Source organism: Heptranchias perlo, chromosome 36 (genome assembly GCF_035084215.1).
Source record: "Heptranchias perlo isolate sHepPer1 chromosome 36, sHepPer1.hap1, whole genome shotgun sequence".
NCBI classification, from domain to species: Eukaryota; Metazoa; Chordata; class Chondrichthyes; order Hexanchiformes; family Hexanchidae; genus Heptranchias; species Heptranchias perlo.
Genome location: NC_090360.1, coordinates 20207533 through 20231467, shown reverse-complemented (window position 1 = coordinate 20231467; position 23935 = coordinate 20207533). Strand labels below are relative to the sequence as shown.

General features: G+C 48.1%; 1 protein-coding gene across 3 annotated transcripts in view; it reads left to right on the top strand.

Moving 5' to 3' along the window:
* Window positions 1-2257: 2257 nt before the first annotated feature.
* LOC137304185 (S-adenosylmethionine synthase-like) overlaps window positions 2258-23935 on the top strand; it is a 42374-nt gene continuing 20696 nt past the window's right edge. For 2 of the 3 annotated variants that reach the window (XM_067972707.1, XM_067972706.1), the window contains exons 1-4: window positions 2258-2473; window positions 15178-15255; window positions 18391-18513; window positions 20572-20684. In XM_067972707.1, coding sequence (XP_067828808.1) covers window positions 2380-2473; window positions 15178-15255; window positions 18391-18513; window positions 20572-20684 — 408 coding nt within the window. In that variant the 5' untranslated portion in view covers window positions 2258-2379. Of the gene's footprint in view, window positions 2474-12251; window positions 12320-15177; window positions 15256-18390; window positions 18514-20571; window positions 20685-23935 lie in introns of those variants that run through there. The other variant, XM_067972708.1, reaches the window with a different exon arrangement.

The window sequence follows — 23935 nt, the reverse complement described above, 5'->3', positions numbered from 1 at the left end:
ATCTGTGATCTAACTCCATATACCTGCCTTTGACCCATATCCCTTAATACCTTTGGTTGCCAAAAAGCTATCTATCTCAGATTTAAATTTAGCAATTGAGCTAGTATCAATTGCCGTTTGCAGAAGAGAGTTCCAAACTTCTACCACCCTTTGTGTGTAGAAATGTTTTCTAATCTCACTCTTGAAAGGTCTGGCTCTAATTTTTAGACTGTGCCCCCTACTCCTAGAATCCACAAACAGTGGAAATAGTTTCTCTCTATCCACCCTATCTGTTCCCCTAAATATCTTATAAACTTCGATCAGATCACCCCTTAACCTTCTAAACTCTCGAGAATACAACCCCAATTTGGGTAATCTCTCCTCGTAACTTAACCTTGAAGTCCGGGTATCATTCTAGTAAACCTACGCTGCACTCCCTCCAAGGCCAATATGTCCTTCCGAAGTTGCGGTGTCCAGAACTGCTCACAGTACTCCAGGTGTGGTCTAACCAGGGTTAGAGTATTGAGTCCAATTCTGGGCACCACAGTTTGGAAAGAACATTGAGGCCTTAAAGTGGGTGCAGGGGAGATACACTAGAATGGTATATGATGAGGAACTTCAATTACATGAAGAGAATAGAGAAGCTGGGATTGTTCTCCTTAGAGAAGAGAAGGTTAAGGGGAGATTTGATGGAGGTGTTCAAAATTATGAAGGGTTTTGAAAGAGTAAATAGGGAGAAACTGTTTCCAGTGACAGAAGAGCACAGATTTAAGGTAATTGGCAAAAGAACAAAAGGCGAGATGAGGAGAAACATTTTTACATTGTGAGTAATCATGATCTGGAATGCGCTGCCGGAAAGGGCGGTGGAAGTAGATTCAATAATAACTTTCAAAAGGGAATTGGATAAATACTTGAAGGGAAATATTTGCAGGGCTATGAGGAAAGGGACGGGGAGTGGGACTAATTAAATAGCTCTTTCAAAGAGCTGGCACAGGCACGATGGGCCGAATGGCCTCCTTCTTTGCTGTATCATTCTACGATTCTATGATTCTTGCCCCACTCTCTCTGTTCTTTGCCCACTCTCTCTAGAAGGATATGCCGATATGGTTAGACTAAGTAGAGAGGGAGGAAGCTCTTGTGGAGTATAAACACCGGCATGGACCTGATGGGCCAAATGGCCTGTTTCTGCTCTGCACATTCTATATATTTGCCCCACTCTCTATATATTTTCCCCCACTCTATTTCTTGCCCCACTTACCCTCTATTTGGCCCTGCTCACTCTTTTTTTAAGTAAAACAATTTCTATACTTCCTTTAGGAACTGCCATTGAGCTGATAAATCCGGTACCCGTGAATTGTGTAAATAGTTATAATTTGTAATTTAATTTTCCTGAACCATTTGGCTTGAATTTTCAGCACTGTTCGAAATAAAAACTGAACTTTTACTGATTTTCACTGAAATTACCTGGCTTTTTTGGGACTCCAATTTTCCCCTTTGATTTTCTCATAGTTTTTAATGCTAAACTATTAAAGAGCCACCACAGTTAAGATGGGCCGAATTCACAGAAACAATACAGAGAGAAGCAGAAGAAAAAGATGAAGAGGCTTTCGTCAAATTCACAAGCTTCTATTACTGAAGACAGAAGGAAGAGTGGTGGCTGTAACAGAATGCGACAGGTGTACAGTTCTGAGAACCATTGACGGGGATTTACACTCAAAGTTAGGAGGAGAGTGTAATTTGTGAGCTTGTGTCAGTAACCTTGAAGTTTCGGAAAAAGCAAAAACTTTCTCCGACATTCTTCTTGTCCGCTTGTGATTGCAGATCGAAATACTTCTACCACGTGGAAGTAAGTAGTGCAGTCCAAACACATTTTACACAATCACTATTTGTCCATTGCATCATCTTGCCAAATCTGTTTCCAAAAAAAAACCTCCCCCTGGACACTCCCCTTGTACCCTCCCCTCTGTGTCCATCAATCAGATCCAGCTCCTAGACAGGACTTTCCAAAAGCAAAATGGGGGGATCTACATTGAAATATCACAAACAATTTGCAATAATTAAGAAAAATATGCAGCCGATTAAGTAGAGTTGGACTCGGCATAATCAGGTAGCGACTGACCACTGTGTACCACTTCTGTATGTTACAGTAATTGATTGTCCTGGTGTAAAACTGATCCATCCTCTGCCCCGCCTAGGACAGTATCTCCCTGCTCATTTTGAAACTCACATGATGTTGGTAACATTCTCTTTGCCTTATATAGAAGCAACAGGAATCTATCCAGCTATAGCACTGAATTCAGGGACTCAGGGACTTTTCGATCCCTGCCTCCTGACTGAAGGAAACAGTCACAGGAAATCCCACTGAAATTGGAACACTTACTACACTTTCTAACCCTAAATATGAGTCGTCCGGTGAATGGTATCCATAGCAACTTCCTACATGATGAAGAGATGTTCATGTTCACTTCAGAGTCTGTGGGAGAGGGACATCCTGGTAAGTAAGAGCTGGTAAAAGTCACTAATGCATTTACCAGACAGCTGCTAACATAGTCAGTGGCATGTGTGCTCCTGCATATGGCAGGGAGGGGGAGATCTTTATAATGTGGTGGGGGTGATAAGTGACCGACCTTGGTGTGGAGCAGGTGTACGTGACACTGACTGTGGGTATATGAGGCTGACTGCAAAGTACATGGACGGTACATGCCAGTGATTGCACAGTATCTCTACGGAGGGGTATCTGACATTATGTGATCAAGAGTTATGTGATGGTATCTGTAGCGAGGAGGTAGAGAAAGGGAGAGCTTGCATTTATATAGTGCCTTTCACATCTTCGGAATGTCCCAAAATATTTCGGACCCACTTCACCGTTGAGGTTAGTAACTGCTGCTTTATAGGAAAACTTGGCGGCCAATTTGTACAAAGTAAGGTGCCATAAATTGCAAATCAGATGAACGAGCAGTTAATCTGCTGTGGTGGTATTGGTTTAAGGATGAACGTTGGTCAGGAGTCTGGGGGAACTCACATCGTGCTGCTCTTTTACATCCACCTGAACAGACAGGTGGAACTTCAGTTTAATGCCTCATCCGAAAAGCAACACCTGACAGTGCAGCACTCCCTCAGTACGGCACTGAAACGTCAGCCGAGATTATGTGCTCAGATACTGGAGTGGGGCTTGAACCCTGGACCTCCTGACTCGGAGCTGAGCGATATCGAAGAGCCAAGCTGCCAATTATCTGACAGTATCCGGAGGGAGCCATGTGACAGTATCTGTACTGGGGACATACTGAAGGGGAGGGGCGCGTGCGACTGTACCTGCACCGGGGAGGGGCGCGTGCGACTGTACCTGCACCGGGGAGGGGCGCGTGCGACTGTACCTGCACCGGGGAGGGGCGCGTGCGACTGTACCTGCACCGGGGAGGGGCGCGTGCGACTGTACCTGCACCGGGGAGGGGCGCGTGCGACTGTACCTGCACCGGGGAGGGGCGCGTGCGACTGTACCTGCACCGGGGAGGGGCGCGTGCGACTGTACCTGCACCGGGGAGGGGCGCGTGCGACTGTACCTGCACCGGGGAGGGGCGCGTGCGACTGTACCTGCACCGGGGAGGGGCGCGTGCGACTGTACCTGCACCGGGGAGGGGCGCGTGCGACTGTACCTGCACCGGGGAGGGGCGCGTGCGACTGTACCTGCACCGGGGAGGGGCGCGTGCGACTGTACCTGCACCGGGGAGGGGCGCGTGCGACTGTACCTGCACCGGGGAGGGGCGCGTGCGACTGTACCTGCACCGGGGGTAGGATGATTCCTATTTTCCTGCTTTCATTTCTCTTTGTCTACTCTGCTCTGATGCCCCTTGAACCCACCCCAAGAAGAAGGCTCACCACCACTTTCTCAGGGCAACTAAGAATGGGCAATAAATTCCGACCTTGCCAGTGATACCCTCATCCCGAGAATGAATTTTTAAAAAAGAACCTGTTGACAAGTCCTTCTATACGCACCCTGTATGATGTATCTCTGTCTTGCCATAACCTACAGAAGTGGATCTCCATATGGTGGTGGGCAGAGACCACGCAGTCACTATTACCTTATCTCTTACACTCTTCTTTTTGCAGAAGGCAGCACACAACAGAAGAGAGATGAATTACCCATCCCTAGTTGCCCAAGTAGTGGTTTGGTACAACCGAGTGGCTTGCTAGGCCACTTCAGACGGCAGTTAAGAGTCAACCACTTTGGTGTGGGACTGGAGTCACATATAGGCCAGATTGGGTAAGGATGGCCACCGGGAGCGGGCCCTGCGGCCTTCACCGGGAGCGGGCCCTGCGGCCTTCACCGGGAGCGGGCCCTGCGGCCTTCACCGGGAGCGGGCCCTGCGGCCTTCACCGGGAGCGGGCCCTGCGGCCTTCACCGGGAGCGGGCCCTGCGGCCTTCACCGGGAGCGGGCCCTGCGGCCTTCACCGGGAGCGGGCCCTGCGGCCTTCACCGGGAGCGGGCCCTGTGGCCTTCACCAGGACTTGCCAGAGGAGGCCTGAGAGGGGGAAGCAGGTGGCCTGGCCCCAGATCCAGGTTTGTTCTGTCTGATGCTTCCTTCGCACTCCATCCTAGATACTCCTGCAAGCACTGATATGCAAGTGGACATACATTGCCACCACCGTGCCAGCTGCTTAATGTAGGCAGCTCTCCATTAAGTTGTCCTGGCGACATTCTCCAAATGGTTTATTTTTCTCTTTCTGTCTCAACAGGTATCTCAGGACCTCACCTGGCATCGCGTCACTGCATCGCACTCTGGCAAGCACCAGCACAGAGTCATCCACCCCAGGGGATTTAGATAGTCAAAGGGAGGTCAGCTCAGGAAGTTGTTTTCACAGCACACAGGCCACAAAGTATGGAAGGGCCGACAATCCATACGTGTGCGGTGCTGAGGCATGGCATGGGAAGCTTGCAGTGAGTCTTAGGAGGAGTGCCAGCTCCAAGGCAATCTGTGGCAGAGGCCATCCCAACTGTTCACACAGCTGCCGTACAGGCCCTGAGTTGCAATCTGACCTCCTCATTGGGATACCCTCATCCCGAGAATGAATTTGCTTGTCCAAATGAGGCGAGAGGCTGGTACTGGCTCCCACTGTCTCATTGCTGTGATGGGGCCTGCTCGCAATGGGGACAGCGACATCATGACTTCCAGCAGGGGCCAGACGGAGCTACCAATGGGTGCTGTTGCAGCCTCTCCCAATGGCAACGCTTGTAGGCAAAGGGAATGGTGTCACCGGGAGAGAAGAGAGTTGTGCTTTTGCTTTTATTGAAGGGGAAGATGGCTGTGAGAAGGCAGGAGTCCTGGTAGCGCCCAGGAAACCGTGTGCTGAATCAAGGCCTGCTGAGTGTCTCCCCCAGCTCGCAAAAGGCCGTGCGGTTCTGCCTCCTCAGCACCTTCAGACTCTTCCCTCTTGCGCTGACGGCTCATCTTCTGAGGCCTCCTGTCACAGCTCCTTCAGACGAAGACCGCTTTCGATGGCCAGGTGGTAGAAAAGGCAGGGCACCGCAATGATTTGTACTGCAGGATGCTCCTTAACCTGCCCGCAAGTGTTGCACAAGGATGCAAACCGTGTTTTTGATTATGACGGAGGTAATGGCCTCACTAGTTTTAAGTTTGGCTCGGCATTGGGTGACCGCTGAGGGTCAGGAGCCAAGACAGCGACTGATATTCTTGCTCCCCGAGGAGCCAGGCCTTCAGTCTCAAAAAACTGATGACCTTGTAAAATGAAGACATCACAAATGAAGCCTGGGATTGGCAGTAACTTGGCTGCTACAGTGCACGTGATCTCACACACTGTGCATTGATTGGGTAGAAGCCCTCGCAGTTCATGTAAGGGACACTTGGCAGGAGCCTAATGAGCTATATGGTTGCCATTGACAACCCCCTGGACCTTGGAGCATCTTGCCACGCTGAAGAAGTCTAAAGGCTCAAGCGTGTTGCTCCTGGGGTCATAGAATCACAAGATCAGGAGGAGGCCATTCAGCCCTTCCAGCCTATTCTGCCATTCAATCAGATCATGGCTGATCTGTACCTCAACTCCAATTACCCGCCTTTGCTCCATATCCCTTGGTACCCTTACCCAATGAAAATGCATCGATCTCAACCTTGAAAATTTCAATTGACCCAACATCCACAGCCTCTTGGGGAAGAGAGTTCCAGATTTCCAATATCCTTCATGTGAAGAAGTGCTTCCTGATTTCACTCCTAAACAAGCTAGCTTCTATTTTAAGACTATGCCTCCGTGTTCTGGACTCCGCCATCAGAGGAAATAGTTTCTCCGCATCTACCTTATCGAATCCCTTTATCATTTTAAAGACCTCGATTAGATCACTCCTCAACCTTCTTAACTCAAGGGGATACAAGGCAAGTTGATGCAACCTGTCCTCATAATTTAACTCTTTAAGCTCTGGTATCATTCTAGTGAATCTGTCCTGTATTCTGCGCCCACTCCCCTCACCCCTCCAAGGCTAATATATCCTTCCTGGGTCCAGAGGGAACTTGATGTAATTGTTTGCTCTTCAGAACAAGGCATCTGTCACTTGTTTAATGCATCGATGCACTTCTGACTGACTGGTGTCCCTCTGGAAAAACTCTGAAGCAAAGGGATCACCTGTTGGGCTGAAAGTGATGGTGAGTTCCCAGCACTCTCCATGATTCCCTCCCCTAAAATGTGGCACACAGTGCCCAGTGGAACAGCAACATCAGGAGTTAGTTTTTACTCATTCTCGGGATGTGGGCATCACTGATAAGGCCGGCATTTATTGCCGGACCCTAGTTGCCCTGAGAAGGTGGCGGTGGGCTGCCTTCTTGAACCGCTGAATGGTTTTGATACAACTGAGGGGCTTGCTTGGCCACTTCAGAGGGCAGTTAAGAGTCAGCCACGTTTGTGTGGGACTGGAGTCACATATAGGCCAGACCGGGTAAGGACGGCTGGTTTCCTTCCCTAAAGGACATTAATGAACCAGTTGGATTTTTACAACAATCCGACAGCTTCATGGTCACTTTTAATGATACCAGATATTGTAGAAACGCAGTAAGTTCCAGATGCAGCGTTGCCTGACCCAATGCCCAGTGTAAGTAATGGCTGCCTGCACCTGAACTATAACCAGTGTGAATAGATGTTCACAGGCCCAAGCAACGTTATTTGGTGTTCATTTAAATAGCGGTGCCTCCTCTTCAGTGCGATACTCCAAGAGCAAGTCAGTGTGTGCAGGGCAATAGGGATGGAAAGCCAGCGTAATGAGTCTTAAACCATTTATCCTCTGCAATGTGCTCCAAAAATGGGCGCACTTGGGGAGCAAAGCCCTAATATCTGTATGGGGGCGAGGTGGGTAACATGATAATATCGGTACAGGTGAGGGATATGTTATAATATCTATACGGGGGGGGGGAGGGGGGAGTGATCTGTTCGAGGGATAGGTGACATTATCTATATGGAGGTATCTGACTGTATTTGTATGGGGTTTACATGACAGTATCTGTCCAGGGGATAGGATATGGAAAGAAAGAAAGATTTGAATTTATATAGAGCCTTTCACAACCTCAGGACTTCCCAAAGCGCTTTACAGCCAATGAAGTACTTTTAACGTTTAGTCACTGATGTAATGTAGGAAATGCAGCAGCCAATTTGCGCACAGCAAGATCCCACAAACAGCAATGGGATAATGATCAGATGGTCTGTTTTAAGTGATGTTGGTTGAGGGATAAATATCGGCCAGGATACAGGGGAGAACTCCCCTGCTCTTCTTCAAATAGTGCCTTGGGATCTTTTAAGTCCACTTGGGAGGGCAGACGGTTTAATGTCTCATCCGAAAGACGGCACCTCCGACAATGCAGCGCTCCCTCGGTACTGCACTGGAGTGTGAGCCTGGATTGTGTACACGAGTCTCTGGAGTGGGACTTTGAACCTATGAACTTCTGACTCAAGCAAGAGTTTTACCCACTGATCCAAGGCTGACACCATGGATAGTAACTATATGGTAGTGTTAGCGTGGATTTTGGACTGTTGAATTAAAGGCAACGATGAAGTGACTAATGGGTACATGACAGTGGTATTTACCCTAAAACCACATAAATACCACTGTCATGTACCCATTAGTCACTTCATCGTTGCCTTTAATTCAACAGTCCAAAATCCACGCTAACAGTAGCTATGTTGCACTGTGTGTACAGGACAGGGGGTAGGGGGACGATATCTGTGTAGAAGTGTAAATGCCAGTATCTGTTACGAGAAGGTTTCTTAGACTCGATGTGGTGAATGCTGCTCCACGGAGATTTGTGTTGGGGCTGCTCTTCTATCCATTATTCTTAAATGATCTAGACTGAATCATGTGGGAACAATATCAAAATTTGTTGATGACTCCAAATTGGAGGGAGGTATTGTGACAAGGATTGTGAATGCTGCAGGACATTGATAGTCCAGAAAGATGGGCAGATAGGGGGCAGATGCAGTTGAATGGAGAAAAATGTGAAGCAGTATATTTTGGAAGGAAGAATAGAGAAAGGAAAAGTACCTTAAATTGAAAGATATTAAATGAAGTAGAGGGGTAAAGGGACCTTGGTGTGTAGGCACACAGGTCATTAAAGGTGGCAATGTAAAGAAAGCAAAACTTCCATTTATATAGCACCTTCCATGACCTCAAAACGTCCCAAAGCACTTTACAGGAATAAATATTGGCCAGCAGAGAACTCCCCTGCTTTTCTTCGAATAGTGCCATGGGATCTTTTACATCCACCTGAGAGGGCAGGCGGGGCCTCGGTTTAACATCTCATTTGAAAGACGGGACCTCTGACAGTGCAGCACTCCCTCAATACTGCACTGGGAGCATCAGCCTAGATTGTGTGCTTAAGTCTCTGGAGGAGGGGGCTTGAACCTATAACCTTCTGTCTTAGAGATGAGAGTGCTTCCCACTGAGCCATGGAAAACAAGGCTATAACACTGGTCACATACAAGGCTGGGGTTAGGCCACAGTTGAAGTATTGTGGACAATTTAGCGAACTCTATTATAGGAAGGATATAAAAGCAATGGAAAAGGTGCAGTGTAGACTCACTGGAGGGGGTTACCAGAGATGAAGGGCTACAATTGTGACAAAATTTAAACCTTTCCGTTGAAGATTTCACTTGGTATCAGCTGGTTTAATTCAGTCAATAAGGGGTTTTAAAAACCCCTTCACTCCCAGAGCAATGCCCTACTCATTTTTGACATATTTTGTTGCAACATTTGCGTCCATTTCTCGGGCGTAAAAGAGATGCAACAATAATTAATTTAGTGCAGAGACCTGTGCCACTGCTAAATTGGGCAGGGCCTTTTTGTTAGGCGGACCTGGTGGTTGCCTGAATTGAGTGCAGCTTCATTTTGATATGGAGGTCCCTGCGCCTTTTTCAAACCTGGACTTGCTAAATTCTTTTACACTGGTCAAAAGCTTGTGATGTTCAAGTTCCGACTCGTATTTCCAGGTCTTGAGGTACCTAACCAGTGGTCCTATAAAAGGGACCGATTGAGGTCGCTCAAAAAAAAAAAGGTCGCTCAAACCCCCCAGATTTTTGTTTGTTATGGAGTCGGAAGAAGCAGGAATGTTCCTCCTGGCTCCACAAAACAGCTGCGATTGGTACCAGGCCACCCTCGACCCCACCTGATAATTCAGATAGGCAAACTGCCAGGATTGACACCAGAAGCTCACCTGAATTACGATGGTGAGGCCCGAGGGCGAATCTAGTTCGGTCTTCAGGCCCTCTCCGTCTGGAACGTCATCGCTGTGCACCGTTGGGATCGTGCCCGGTTTGGGGCGCTAACAAATTTAGGCCCCAAGGTGTTTTAGGAAGGGACCAAGATATTCAATTCAAATACAAACATTCTGTGTGATCTACTCAATATATATCTTTGATGGGCTGCTTCTTTTGAACATATCGGACATTTATTTAAATTGTACCGGTCTAAAGGTATTAATCAGCTTGTCTTTTTCAAATCAGTGATTCTAGAGCCTTTGAAGCGAGTCTGTCTGGAATCTTTAGAGTTTGTTATAAAAGATCGTTTAGCTCAGCAATTGCAAACTTTTTATTATTTTCTATTACAATGAAGAACTAGCAAAGCTTAACTAATGTAAAAATATATGTTGTGTTACTACTATTGTTCTATTACTGTTTAGTAAATTTTATTTGGCAGAGTCTGCTTTAGCGTTGACTACCAAGCAACAGGGATAGTCACTCTTTGTTAGCTGTGGGTCAGTGGGTAGCACACTTGCTTTGTTGTTAGAAGGTTACAGGTTCAAATCCCACTCCAGAGACTTGGGTACGAAATCCATGCTGACATTTTAGTGCCGTATTGAGAGAGTGCTGCACTGTCGGAGGTGCTGTCTTTTGGATGAGACATTAAACTGAGGCCCCGTCTCCCCTCTCAGGTGGATGTAAAAGATCCCATGGCCACTATTTCGTAGAAGAGCAGGGGAGTTCTCCCCGGTGTCCTGGCCAATATTTATCCGTCAACCAACATCGCTAAAAACAGATTATCTGGTCATTATCACATTGCTGTTTGTGGGAGCTTTCTGTGAGCAAATTGGCTGTCGTGTTTCCTACATTACAACAGTGACTACACTTCAAAAGTACCTCATTGGCTGTAAAGCACTTTGGAACATCCTGAACCAAAATCAAAATACTGCGGATTCTGGAAATCTGAAATAAAAGCAGAAAATGCTGAAAATACTCAGCAAGTCAGGCAGCATCTGCGGAGAAAGAAACAGAGTTAACGTTTCAGGTTGATGACCCTCCTCCAGCATTTTCTGTTTTTGTTTGGGACATCCTGAGGTCATGAAAGGCGCTATAGAAATGCCTCCTTTCCTTCTTTTCTTTTGGCAGATTAATTCCCAACTATAGCAACATAACCCTGCCATTACACAAGGAATCCCAACCAAATGCTCCAGCCCATTGATGTGGAAAATGTTTCTGTAGATTTGAACAGGGCTCTATGAGCAGATCCCATGCTGGTCAGTCCCAATTATACCCAAGCTTTCATGGCCCATGCCCTGACTGTGCTGAGCCAATCCTTGGGCAGGAAGATCAAGCCCTTTACCTGAGTCACAAGTTACCGCCATGCAATGTGGCCTATTTTGCAACTGAACTAAAATGCTGAAGAGGCCACAGCCATACTTATACGGGACTGCGCCTACTGTATGCTCTGCCCACAGTCCCTTGGTGGGATTACAGGCAACTAGTGACACAAATGCATATCTGTTGCAATGGAAGTCCACACTGTGAGACTATAACAGATTTCCACTACCCTTTGTGTGACGAAGTGCTTCCTGACATCACCCCTGAGAGGCCTAACTCTAATTTTAAGGTTATGCCCCCTTATTCTAGACTCCCCCAGCAGAAGAAATAGTTTCTCTCTATCTACTCTATCAAATCCTTTAATCATCTTTAACACCTCAATTAGATCACCCCTTAATCTTCTATATTCAAGGGAATACAAGCAGAGTCTAAGCAACCTGTCCTCATAATTTAACCCTTTTAGCCCTGGTATCATTCTGGTGAATCTGCACTGCACCCCCTCCAAGGTTAATATATCCTTCCTGAGGTGCGGTGCCCAGAACTGAACATAGAACTCCGGAAAGGAGGAACTTTGCCAAATACTCCTCGTAGAAAACAGAGTAAGAAAGAACGTGAGGCGGGATTGACTCCAGGGAAGGGAGGCTGCTGCTGGTGTGACCCTTGCAGGTTCCTCTCCCTTTCCCCCCACCCCTGGACTACGCAGATTACCCCGTCCCTGGAATTGGGAATGGGGTCTCCGGCCTTGGACAAGGGTGGGCGGGAAATCCGCTCTGTTTCGCACGTAAAGCCGGCACAAGCGAGTCGCCAGGATGTCCCCCCGCCCCAGTCTTAAAGAATTGGATCTGAGGTGAGGAACAGCAGGGGCTGGTCCTGCCAATGTCAGTCCAGCTTTACCCCCAACAAGAATCTTCAGAAGAAAAGGGGGCACAATACTGGGGGGGAGGGGAGGGGGGGGGGAGAAAAATCCATAACTGACTGAATTGCCTGGGACATAAATGTAATTGGATTATTTCAGAAGAGGGTGGGAGTGACTTGAAGGGCCTTTTCCCTTTAATCTGGTTCAGCTGTCGAGCAATTAAGCTCCTTCCAGACCCACAGCACGAACTGACACTGACCCTTAGGAGCAATTGGTGTGCGACTCACTCCCAGTCCTCCACGATTACACATATCAGAATGTGTAACAGGCAGCCGAGAGGGAGCTCCGTGTAACCGAGGACTCTCTGTCTCTGGATCCAACCTGGAGTGAAATCGTCGTCACCCCGTCCTCTCCGACTCTGTAAACCAGGCTGTTTTATTTTTCTTCTTCTTGCTGCGACCTTGTTTTAAAATGTCTCGCTTTCTGTCGTGTGGAATTCCGAAACCAGATCTATTTGTATTCTGAGAATCTCTCTCTCTCTCTCTCTCTCTCTATTAATAGGATGCTATATGTTCTAAGTGATTCCCTAACAAGATTCAGCAACTTTCTTTACAGTTTCCAAAAGTCTGGCGACTTTCTATCTGTCGATGTGGCCTGTCCAACCAGTACCACCTGGCATTGGATTAAAGACAGGGCCTGTGTTTGAAGGGTGGGAAAGAACTCGCAATAGTTCGCACTACGGGGAAAGGGCGGGGGAGTGGGACTAGCTGGATTGCTCTTGCATAGAGCCGACGTGGACTCGATGGACCGAACGGCCTCCTTCTGTGAAGTAACCTTTCTACGATTCTAGGGTGCCCTGTACCAGGTGCAGAACCTGGGGTAACCTGCCATCCTGAATTCTTATTTCCCCTGAAGGCACTGGCTTTAGGCTAGGGTACAACCCCGTGGACACCAGTTGCACTCCTGTACTGCAACCAGATCCCGGACAGTGACTAGACACATGCTATTCAACCGCAGGAGGCATTATAATTTGCACACAGCAAGGTCCCACCAACAGGTCATGACCAGATAACTGATTTTTTTTTAGTGAAGTTGGTTGAGGTATTAATACTGGCCAGGACACCCAGGAGGACTCCCCTGCTCTGCTTCGAATAGTGCCATGGGATCTTTTACTTCCACTTGAGAGAGTAGATGGGACCTCAGTTTAACATCTCTGGAGTAAGACTTGAACCCACAACCTTCTGACTCAGAGGCGAGAGTGCTATCCACTGAGCCTCAGAATCCAGGCCTCACCTGGTCTCCTGGTCTCACCTCTCACCCCGACATGTGCTAACCCAGTGAGTTCCTCAACCGCAGTCTGGGGGAGGAGTGAGTCAGGAGTGACCGATGCCAGTCTCTCTCCTGGCGTGTGAATTTGGCCGCGGCCACGGGTAATCGAATAAGTCCGAACTATACGATTGCACAAGTGTCTCACATCCAGTGGTCTGCCGGCTGATTCGTGGCTGTTTCTGTGCAACTGTGTCGATCCCAGAGGTGTATCAGTCTCCCCGGCTGTGAATGCGGGTCTGTCTCCTCAGGAGACCAGTGGCAAGTACTTGTCTCTATCTCACCAGCAGTCTTCAGATGGAGATGTATTTGTGCTCGGAGTGTCATCAATTGTGTAGTGTGAACCCGCGACCTCCACCACCTGGAAGAACAAGGGCAGCAGGTGCATGGGAACACCATCACCTCCAAGTTCCCCTCCAAGTCACGCACCATCCCGACTTGGAAATATATCGGCCGTTCCTTCATCGTCGCTGGGTCAGAATCCTGGAACTGCCGACCTAACAGCACTGTGGGAGAACCTTCACCACACGGACTGCAGCGGTTCAAGAAGGCGGCTCACCACCACCTTCTCAAGGGTAACTCGGGATGGGCAATAAATATCGGCTTTGCCAGTGACGCCCACATCCTGAGAATGAATAAAAAGAAGTCGGAAAATGGCAGTCTAAATAATTAACTGCCATTAACCCATTGCGGACTTTTTGAGTTTTCATTGTGCGAACGATTGCACAGAATTATGGAGAGAAATATTTTTGTTTAAATTTCTAAAGAATATTATGAACTGGAACCAGAGATGTTAATGCATTTCCTTTTTCCCCTTCCGCAGTAAAACCAGCTACGCACATAAAAACAATGTGAAGAAAGGAAAGTTAAACTTTCCCAGTCCATGCTGAGTTAGCTGATTTCCTTCAGGCATCGGTTGTGGCTCTACGATCGTTCTCAAGTGTCCCTGAGCCAAGGTGGGGAGAAATCAGCCAGCTGTATCCCCTCCTGATCACTGCCCAGTGACCCCACCTGCACAGCCCACTTGGGTGGAAATTGGAAGAGAAGAGGGACAGCTCTCTGCTTCCAGTACATCGTCCAGCTCACAACACCTTCATATGTACAGGAAAACTCGGGTACACTGGTCCTCGGGTACACTGGTCCTCGGGTACACGGGTCCTCGGGTACACGGGTCTTCGGGTACACGGGTCTTCGGGTAAACTGAACCTCGGGTCCTCGGGTACACGGGTCTTCGGGTAAACTGAACCTCGGGTCCTCGGGTACACGAGTCTTCGGGTAAACTGAACCTCGGATCCTCGAGTACACGGGTCCTCGAGTACACGGGTCCTCGAGTACACTGGTCTTCAGGTACACGGGCCCTCGGGTACACGGGCCCTCGGGTACACGGGTCCTCAAGTACACTGGTCCTCGAGTACACGGGTACACGGGTCCTCGGGTACACGGGTCCTCGGGTACACGGGTCCTCGGGTACACTGGTCCTCGAGTACACGGGTACACGGGTCCTCGGGTACACGGGTCCTCGGGTACACTGGTCCTCGAGTACACGGGTACACGGGTCTTCGGGTACACGGCTCCTCGGGTAAACTGGACCTTGGATCCTCGGGTACACGGGTCCTCGGGTACACGGGTCCTCGGGTACACTGGTCTTCAGCTGCCCTGATACACGCGCCACGGGTGCTCTGGTACATAGGGGATCAGGAGCTTTGGTGCACAACATCTGGGGATGTGCAGATCTGATATTGACCCCTCCACAACTTCATCTTTCAGTATCATTTCAAAAACCGTCTCTTCGCCCGAGCTTTCTGTCGATCTCCTAGTCACGCTCTTCCTGGCTCAGTGTTCGACTCCACGTCCGACACCCATCCATGAATCACCTTGGGACGTTCCATTGTCAAAGGCGCTTATACCAATTCTAGTTGTTGCTGATGTTAATGCCATCTTCTCTTCTTCAGATAAAATCTGTGATCAGATCAGTGATGCCGTGTTGGACGCCCATCTGCAGCAGGATCCTGATGCCAAAGTTGCATGTGGTGAGTGAATTGCATCGTCATCAGTCTAGAACAGTGTCGTGTTCGCAGACGTTTGATATTTGGCCCAGTGAGGATTTGGAATCATTTTCATATTAGAGCGATGCTATTAAATTAAATTCAATTCAGCTCAACAGAGGTTAAATATTCTTTTCTCTTAGAGGCCTTTAAAATTCTGAAGGGGTTTGATAGGGTAGACCTATCCAGCGTTAATTGCCTGTACACGAATTAATCATGGTATCTAAGTGACTTAATTATTGCAATATATATATAAATGATATATCCAACATTTCAATCACATTGCCTTCACAATGGAGTACTGTAACCAGAAATCTTACCTCAGGAAGGTTCGAGCTGGCTTGAACCTCTCTTTAAACAAAGTGCAATGGAGCTGCCCCTGATCAGGAGTCAGAAACGAGACAGGATGCTGAGGCTGGGGCTGCACCTGATCAGGAGATCATTGCAAGGTTCAAGGCTTGAGGCTGGACCTCACCACACCATGTGTCACCATTGACTAGAAACTTAACTGGACCAACCACATAAATACTGTGGCTACGAGAGCAGATCAGAGGCTGGGTATTCTGTGGCGAGTGTCTCACCTCCTGACTCCCCAAAGCCTTTCCACCATCTGCAAGGCACAAGTCAGGAGTGTGATGGAATACTTGCCTGGATGAGTGTAACTCCAAAAAAACTCAAGCTCGACACCATTCAGGACAAAGCAGCCCACTTGATTGGCACCCCATCCACCACCCTAAACATTCACTCCCTTCACCACCGGCGCACTGTGGCTGCAGTGTGTACCATCCATAGGATGCACTGCAGCAACTCACCAAGGCTTCTTCGACAGCACCTCCCAAACCTACGACCTCTACCACCTAGAAGGATAAGGGCAGCAGGCACATGGGAACAACACCACCTGCACGTTCCCCTCCAAGTCATACACCATCCCGAATTGGAAATACATCGTCATTCTTTCATCGTCACTGGGTCAAAATCCTGGAACTCCCTTCCTAACAGCACTGTGGGAGAACCTTCACCACACGGACTGCAGCGGTTCAAGAAGGCGGCTCACCACCACCTTCTCGAGGGCAATTAGGGATGGGCAATAAATGCTGGCCTCGCCAGCGACACCCACATCCCATGAACGAATTTTTAAAAAACCACGACAGAGGCCTTGGGCTGGGGGAGAGGGCTGTGATCCATCTGGCCTACCCGAAAGCACAAAACTTTCCTGGGCAGTCTGTTTCACACATTCACCACCCTTGTGTGTTTTTTTATTCGTTCATGGGATGTGGGCGTCGCTGGCGAGGCCGGCATTTACTGCCCATCCCTAATGTGTGAAGTAAAGAGTCAGTTCCCCGGGTAGTTAGAGTTTATCTGTACCCCTCGGGATCTTGTAAACTTTGATAAAGCAGTCACTGTGCCTGTCTTGGATCTGAGAGTATCACGGACGTAGAGTCTGTGATTGGGGAATGTAACTGGTTATTTTTTAAAGAATGTAGGTGATTAAGGAATGTGATTGCTTGCCATTTGTGGAATGTGATTGGTGAGATTGCCAAAGTAAAGACTGACCAATTAGAAAGCAGCAAAACAAAGACTCGACAGAATTTAACCCATGGGAGGCAACAGTACGACAGATACAGGCAACAAAACATAAATAATTATAGACCAGAGCCCAGGTACTCGCCAATGTTCAGTTAAGGGCGACAATCCCAAGGTTCTGTATGGTTGTCACCAGGTGGGGATCGCCTGATGTTGAGCAAAAAGCAATGCTATGGAGGTGGGCTTACCCAGAATCCAAAGCTCTAGTGAAAGTCTTCTATTAGATCTATAGGTCTATGGATTTAATGGATGGTTTTCCTTGGCACTATGAATGCTGGAAAGCCCAATTCCATATCATCCTTTTGTTTTCTTTCACTCCCCTGTGCGAGAAAGCAAAATGAAAGCACAACGATGGGATTTACACCACAGTGCAGACAGGTGCTATCTTGTAGGGAATAGTTGTAGGCTTGTGGGAAGGACCAGATCCAGAATATTACATAGAATTTACAGGACAGAAACAGGCCATTCGGCCCAACTGGTCTTTGTCTGCGTTTACGCTCCACACAAGCCTCCTCCCACCTCTCCTCATCTCACCCTATCAGCATATCCTTCTATTCCTTTCTCCCTCATGTACTCATTCTGCTTAGAATTTACAGCCTAGTTGGAGACAAACCAGACCTTTGTTTGTGTCCAAAGAAGACCTTGTGTCTGGGGGCCTTTAACTTGGAGTTTTTTGTTGTAAGTTTGTTGGGCCGGATCACCATTAAACAGCAGTCCCAGTGCGCTCGGTGCTTTGAGAGTGTCTGGGCCAAGAATAGACATGGTACTGAGCCTGTCGGTGGACGGGCCAAGTAGCAAGACGTTCGATAGCAAGACTGTCATAGCTCACCATGATGGATCAGTTCAGCCAGGCCTGGTATGTGGACAGATGGTGCTCCATGTGTTAAACTTTTAAAGTTAACCTATTATTAGTTTATTTTTGACAAGTTATTCATGCGATATTAGTGATTCTACTGTGGTTGGAATGTGGCTGGGCATCATGTCAAATGGGAAAGAACTCCCTCTCTTTAAACCCTGTGCCACTTTATATCTAACACGGATTCAGTGGGTGCTGGGCAGCGCACCAGGGTAGCACGTTGTCCTTTCTGTTACCCACAATGATAAGATGCAGGTCCCCTCTCTCCCTGCCAGCTCTAAGGTTCCTACAATGAGTTGGACACTCTTAGCCCAATCCCTGGTGGGCACAGGAACGGAGCGCAAAACTACCAACAATTCAACATTAGTTTGGTCAACGCACTCCGACAGGCCACAGGGAATCCCTGTGTATGAATTGGAAAATTGCCACAGTAGGGAGTGTTCTCCGAAGCTGTTAGGAGAAGGGCTTGAAGAACCCTGAGGGAGTGCAGCAGCTTCAGTCTGTATCTCCCTGACCTGGCTGTGCTGGACACTGAGTGCTCGAAACGGAAAGTGTTTCATTCCCCAGTGCCGACACCTCTCCTCATGGTGACCAACAAAGCAAATGTTCTCTAAATCTAAGAGATTTTGCCGAGATATCAGCCTCCGAGCTCATCACCATTTCCCTCCTGTTTCCCACAGAGACTGTCTGCAAGACCGGGATGGTACTGTTATGTGGGGAGATCACCTCTCGCGGTGTTGTTGATTACCAGAAGGTGGTGAGGGACACGATACAGTACATTGGATACGATGATTCCGCCAAAGGTCAGTGAGAGAGAAACCTGACCGTTCAGTGTCAACATTATTTCAACCAAGATCACAGGAAATGAACCGTCATTTAGAAGTCTCCCTCTTTCAATATGAATTATCTCTCAAATTAACTCTGTACCGATTCCATTCAATTACTAAACATGGAATATTCTAGAAATGAAAACTATCTTAAAGAACATCACAAAGAACAGATTATCTGGTCATTATCACATTGCTGTTTGTGGGATCTTGCTGTGCGCAAATTGGCTGCCATGTTTCCTACATTACAGCAGTGAATACACTTCAGAAGTACTTCATTGGTTGTAAAGTGCTTTGGTCCTGGCGCTATATAAATGCAAGTCTGTCTTTATCTCAAGGTATCTTCAGTTTGCTGGGCTCCTTTCCTGCAGGTACCAACTTGAGCTGGGGGTAGTTCCCTGGGCAGCAGAGACCCTCCAATACCTTGTCCAAGTCATTATTCTTCACGTGTGAGCCTAGATAGTGATATTGAACCTTGAGGGGCATCACAGCCAAACCCAGCCGCTTCCACACAGGGGCACTTTCCAGCCAGTTCATTGATGGTGCTCAGGGGGATTAATCTCTGTCGGTGCTGCTCAGGGAAAATGTAGCATCTCGACTGCTGCTATCCCAGTTGAGATCAGCACAAAGCAGAGAGCTCCTAATCTGTGTTGCTCAGTTGCACGTTGTCTGTTCAGATCGAGGGGAGATTTCCATTACCATTCACCCAAAATCTGCAACTGTTAAACTCATTCACCAGCACCAGCAGAACCCCACCTGACTCACACCAACACCAGCAGAACCCCCCCGATCACAGCACTGACTCACACCAACACCAGCAGAACCCCCCCCCAATCACAGCACTGACTCACACCAACACCAGCAGAACCCCTCCTGAAACAGCACTGACTCACACCAACACCAGCAGAACCCCTCCTGAAACAGCACTGACTCACACCAACACCAGCAGAACCCCTCCTGACACAGCACTGACTCACACCAACACCAGCAGAACCCCCCCGATCACAGCACTGACTCACACCAACACCAGCAGAACCCCTCCTGAAACAGCACTGACTCACACCAACACCAGCAGAACCCCCCCGATCACAGCACTGACTCACACCAACACCAGCAGAACCCCTCCTGAAACAGCACTGACTCACACCAACACCAGCAGAACCCCTCCTGACACAGCACTGACTCACACCAACACCAGCAGAACCCCCCGATCACAGCACTGACTCACACCAACACCAGCAGAACCCCCTGATCACAGCACTGACTCACACCAACACCAGCAGAACCCCTCCTGACACAGCACTGACTCACACCAACACCAGCAGAACCCCTCCTGACACAGCACTGACTCACACCAACACCAGCAGAACCCCTCCTGACACAGCACTGACTCACACCAACACCAGCAGAACCCCCCGATCACAGCACTGACTCACACCAACACCGGCAGAACCCCCCCACCCTGATCACAGCACTGACCTCACTCACTGACACCAATAACAATCTCCCTATTCCCAGCACTAATACACTGCTCTCACTCACTTGCATGGGGGTATGTACAGTGTATGACTTGTCTAACTCCCTAGATTAGCAATCAGTGCCATATAACCCTAGAAATTGAACTGTGCTGTACTAATGTACACAGTGCAGAATGTGTTGATTATTCTGTCTATTTGTGAAGGAGGTGTCGGCCTGTTCACTTTCAGCAGGGTAACGTCTTGGAATTTTACAAGAACGTATTAAAATCTCGTTTGCTGATATTGCGGGTATTCATTTTCAGCTTCTAAACCTTCTAAGATTTGTACAAACAAAATGATTCTCAGCGAGACAATAGCAATTTAATCATTGGTAAGGTTTCTGTTCCTGCAGTGTTTTAAAACACTGGACACTAGACACAGCTCTGGTCACTGGACCAGTGAGTGTGAAAGCAAATGGCAAATGGCCTACATTTAGATTTCTAAATTCCGTGCTCTGTGTATATGTTGGCGACAGGGTTCTGGTGTTCAGCTCTAACCGTCTTTTGCCCGTGTACAGGGTTTGATTACAAGACGTGCAATGTTCTCGTTGCTTTGGAGCAGCAGTCACCAGACATCGCACAGGGAGTTCATCTAGACAGAGACGAGGAAGATATTGGTGCTGGAGACCAGGTGTGTTAATGACCTTTGCCACTCGGTGACCGCTACATTACTGAGACTACTGACCACCACAATCCACTAGTCACTCCGAGGCACTGAGCACAGAGTTTTGTGTAGCTGACCTTTACAAAATACTGACCATCATGAAGCATTAATGACCGTGGAAACGCAATGTTGCTCATTATAGGCACGCAATTTGCTGCTAATGTTTGTGTTACACTCTGCATCTCAACTCCTTGCATTCAAAGCACAGGGTTTCTGACCTCTTCAAGCACTGATCACAATTAGCAAATTCCTAGGAGGTTCACTGTTTAGGGATCAAAGTACAAATCTCCCCCTCTCTCCACATTTCATCCGAAATGAAATCAAGTTCTGTTTTCTAGCTTCGTGTCCCCGCAGTTGTAGCAATTGAGTGTTGGGCTCCAATCTCAAGTGTGAGTCTCTGCCTTGGCTAACATTGCAGTCTCACGCCCTTGGTCGGGCGAGTCTCGCGCCCTTGGTCGGGCGAGTCTCGCGCCCTTGGTCGGGCGAGTCTCGCGCCCTTGGTCGGGCGAGTCTCGCGCCCTTGGTCGGGCGAGTCTCGCGCCCTTGGTCGGGCGAGTCTCGCGCCCTTGGTCGGGCGAGTCTGCCACTTCTAGAGTAAAACCAAAGTAACATCTGGAGTACTCGAATTTATGGGGTTGAAGAGAAGCTGGTCGACACCAGCTTCCTTATCTGGCTGTAGGCTGGCAGCGGCAGAGACTGTCTCCAGGGGGAAGCATGGTACTGACTAGCACAGACTGACTTGGGCCTAGGACAGTGAGTACTTTGTGAGTAGCTCAGACTGTCTTTGGCCTCTGAAGAAGGCAGCCTTGGGACATCCTGCAGCAGTGCAAGAAACACATGTGACTACATCACAGTTGTTCACTCCAGGCTCATTATTTAAAATCCTTGAAACTCCAAACCAGGAAGCTCTGACTATGAAACTATTTATTGCTGGGATCCCATCATTGTTGACGGCATTGAGTCCTACAGCAGAGTGCGGGTGATACAGTCCCAAACTTGAAATAGAAAAGTACGTGGTACAGGGAACGACCCCTTAACGTAGTCTTGTTTAGGTGTTAGCCGCGTCTCAGTGGTAGCACTCTTGCCTCTGAGTCAGGATGGTCATGGGTTCAAGACCCATGCCAGAGACTTGAGCATATAATCCAGGCTGACTCCCCAGTGCTCGTACTGAGGGAGCGCTGCATTGTTGGAGGTGCCGTCTTTTGGGTGAGACATTAAACTGAGGCCCCGTCTGCTCTCTCAGTAAAAGATCCCATGGCACAATTCGAAGAAGAGCAGGGGAGTTCTCCCTGGTGTCCTGGCCAATATTTATCCCACAACTAACATCACTAAAAGCAGATCACCTAGTCTTTATCTCATTGCTGTTTGTGGGATCTTGCTGTGCGCAAATTGGCTGCTGCGTTTCCTACATTACAACACTTCAGAAGTAGTTCATTGGCTATAAAGCACTTTGGGGCATGAAAGGCGCTAAATAAATGTAAGTCTTTCTTTCTTTCTAACTTCAGAGTTTGTGCACAGCACTCTAAATTGAGGTTTTGTCTTCTGTTTGCACACTAATAGTGACACAGTGCAGTTTACACACAGTACCTGATTTTCCGGGTTCTATAGTACAGTGTGGTGTAAACCAGCCCAAAGAATATGCAGCTCATATGATCTGAGCCCAAGTTAGACGCAGTAGTCAATAAGCTACAAAGGGAGCCATTGCTATCAATCAGCCTGGAGATATTGGACTGGTTATAAATAGTTTGGGATCTAACCCAGGCTCCACCGAATTCAATGGAAACGGGACCCTGACAGTCGATACCGTGATGTGTTTCTGAGCCAATCTGTACTCTATGAACTCTGCTGGTCAAAGCAGCAGGTGTCTCCGGGGTTATTAGCAGCCACAGAACAGCACTGACCATTGCATCAGCCAGGGCCCGTGATTCCAAGAAGCAGAGTGCAGCCCTGAGTCTCGGGTCTTGTGCTGTAACGCTGGGCTGAAGAGAATAGTTTTGATTCGTAGCAAGGATTACTTTGCCACATTTGGTGCCAGGAAGGGGATTTGGGCTAATCTGACTGAGTTACATTCAGACTAAAAATCCAAAAGCAAAGTATGAAAACAAATTGCAAACTCGCAGACCCTAACACGATCCACGAGAGACCTCGAACACCACCCCTGTCAGCGGAGAACGGATGGCGGTGACTGAATTGGGCGATGCCAGGCCTCTGGAGGAGAGGGGCTATCACACTCAGGTTTCCGTGTGTGTGCACTATGAGACTGTCCCCTTAACTCCAGAATTTGTGCACAGCACTCAAAATGGTGGTTGTCTCATCTGTTTGCTCGCTAATAGTGACACCGTGCAGTTTACACACAGCACCTGACCGTCGAGGATCTATTGTACAGTGTAGTGTAAACCAGCCCAAAGAATATACTCAATAAGCTACAAAGGGACCCGTCAGCCTGAAGATATTGGACTGGTTATATATAGTCTCCACTGATTTCAATGGAAGCAAACCTGACAACTGATAAAGGGATATGATTATGATATGAATCTAAATTCCAATTACAGATGAACCAAATGCTCCTTCCTGCCACAGACGGGTGCCATGGTGATGGATAACATTTGTGTTTCTCTTCCTCTGCCCTCCCCCCTTCCCCCACCCTTCTACTCTTTGCTAACACACATTGGCTGAATTAACATCTGTGCACAGTTCTGGTCTCCATATTACAAAAAGGATATAGAAGCACTGGAGAAAGTGCAAAAAAAGATTTACACGGATGATACCAGAACTGAGAGGGGACAACTGTCTGGAAAGACTGAACAGGCTGGGGCTCTTTTCTCTACAAAGGGAAGGCCGAGGGGTGACCTGATAGGGGTCTTTAAAATTATGGAAGGGTTCGATAGGGTAGACATAGAGAAGATGTTCCCACTTGTGGGGAGTCCAAAACTAGAGGTCATAAATATAAAATAGTCACTAATCGATCTACTCAGGAATTCAGGAGAAACTTCTTTACCCAGAGAGTGGTTAGAATGTGGAACTCGCTCCCACAAGGAGTAGTTGAGGCGAATAGCACAGATACATTTAAAGGGAAGCTAAATAAACACATGAGGGAGAAAGGAATGGAAGGATATGTTGAGAGGGTTAGATGAAGTAGGGTGGTAGGAGGCTCGTGTAGAGCATAAACACCAGCAAAGACCATTAGGCCAAATGGCCAGTTTCTGTGCTCTCAGTCA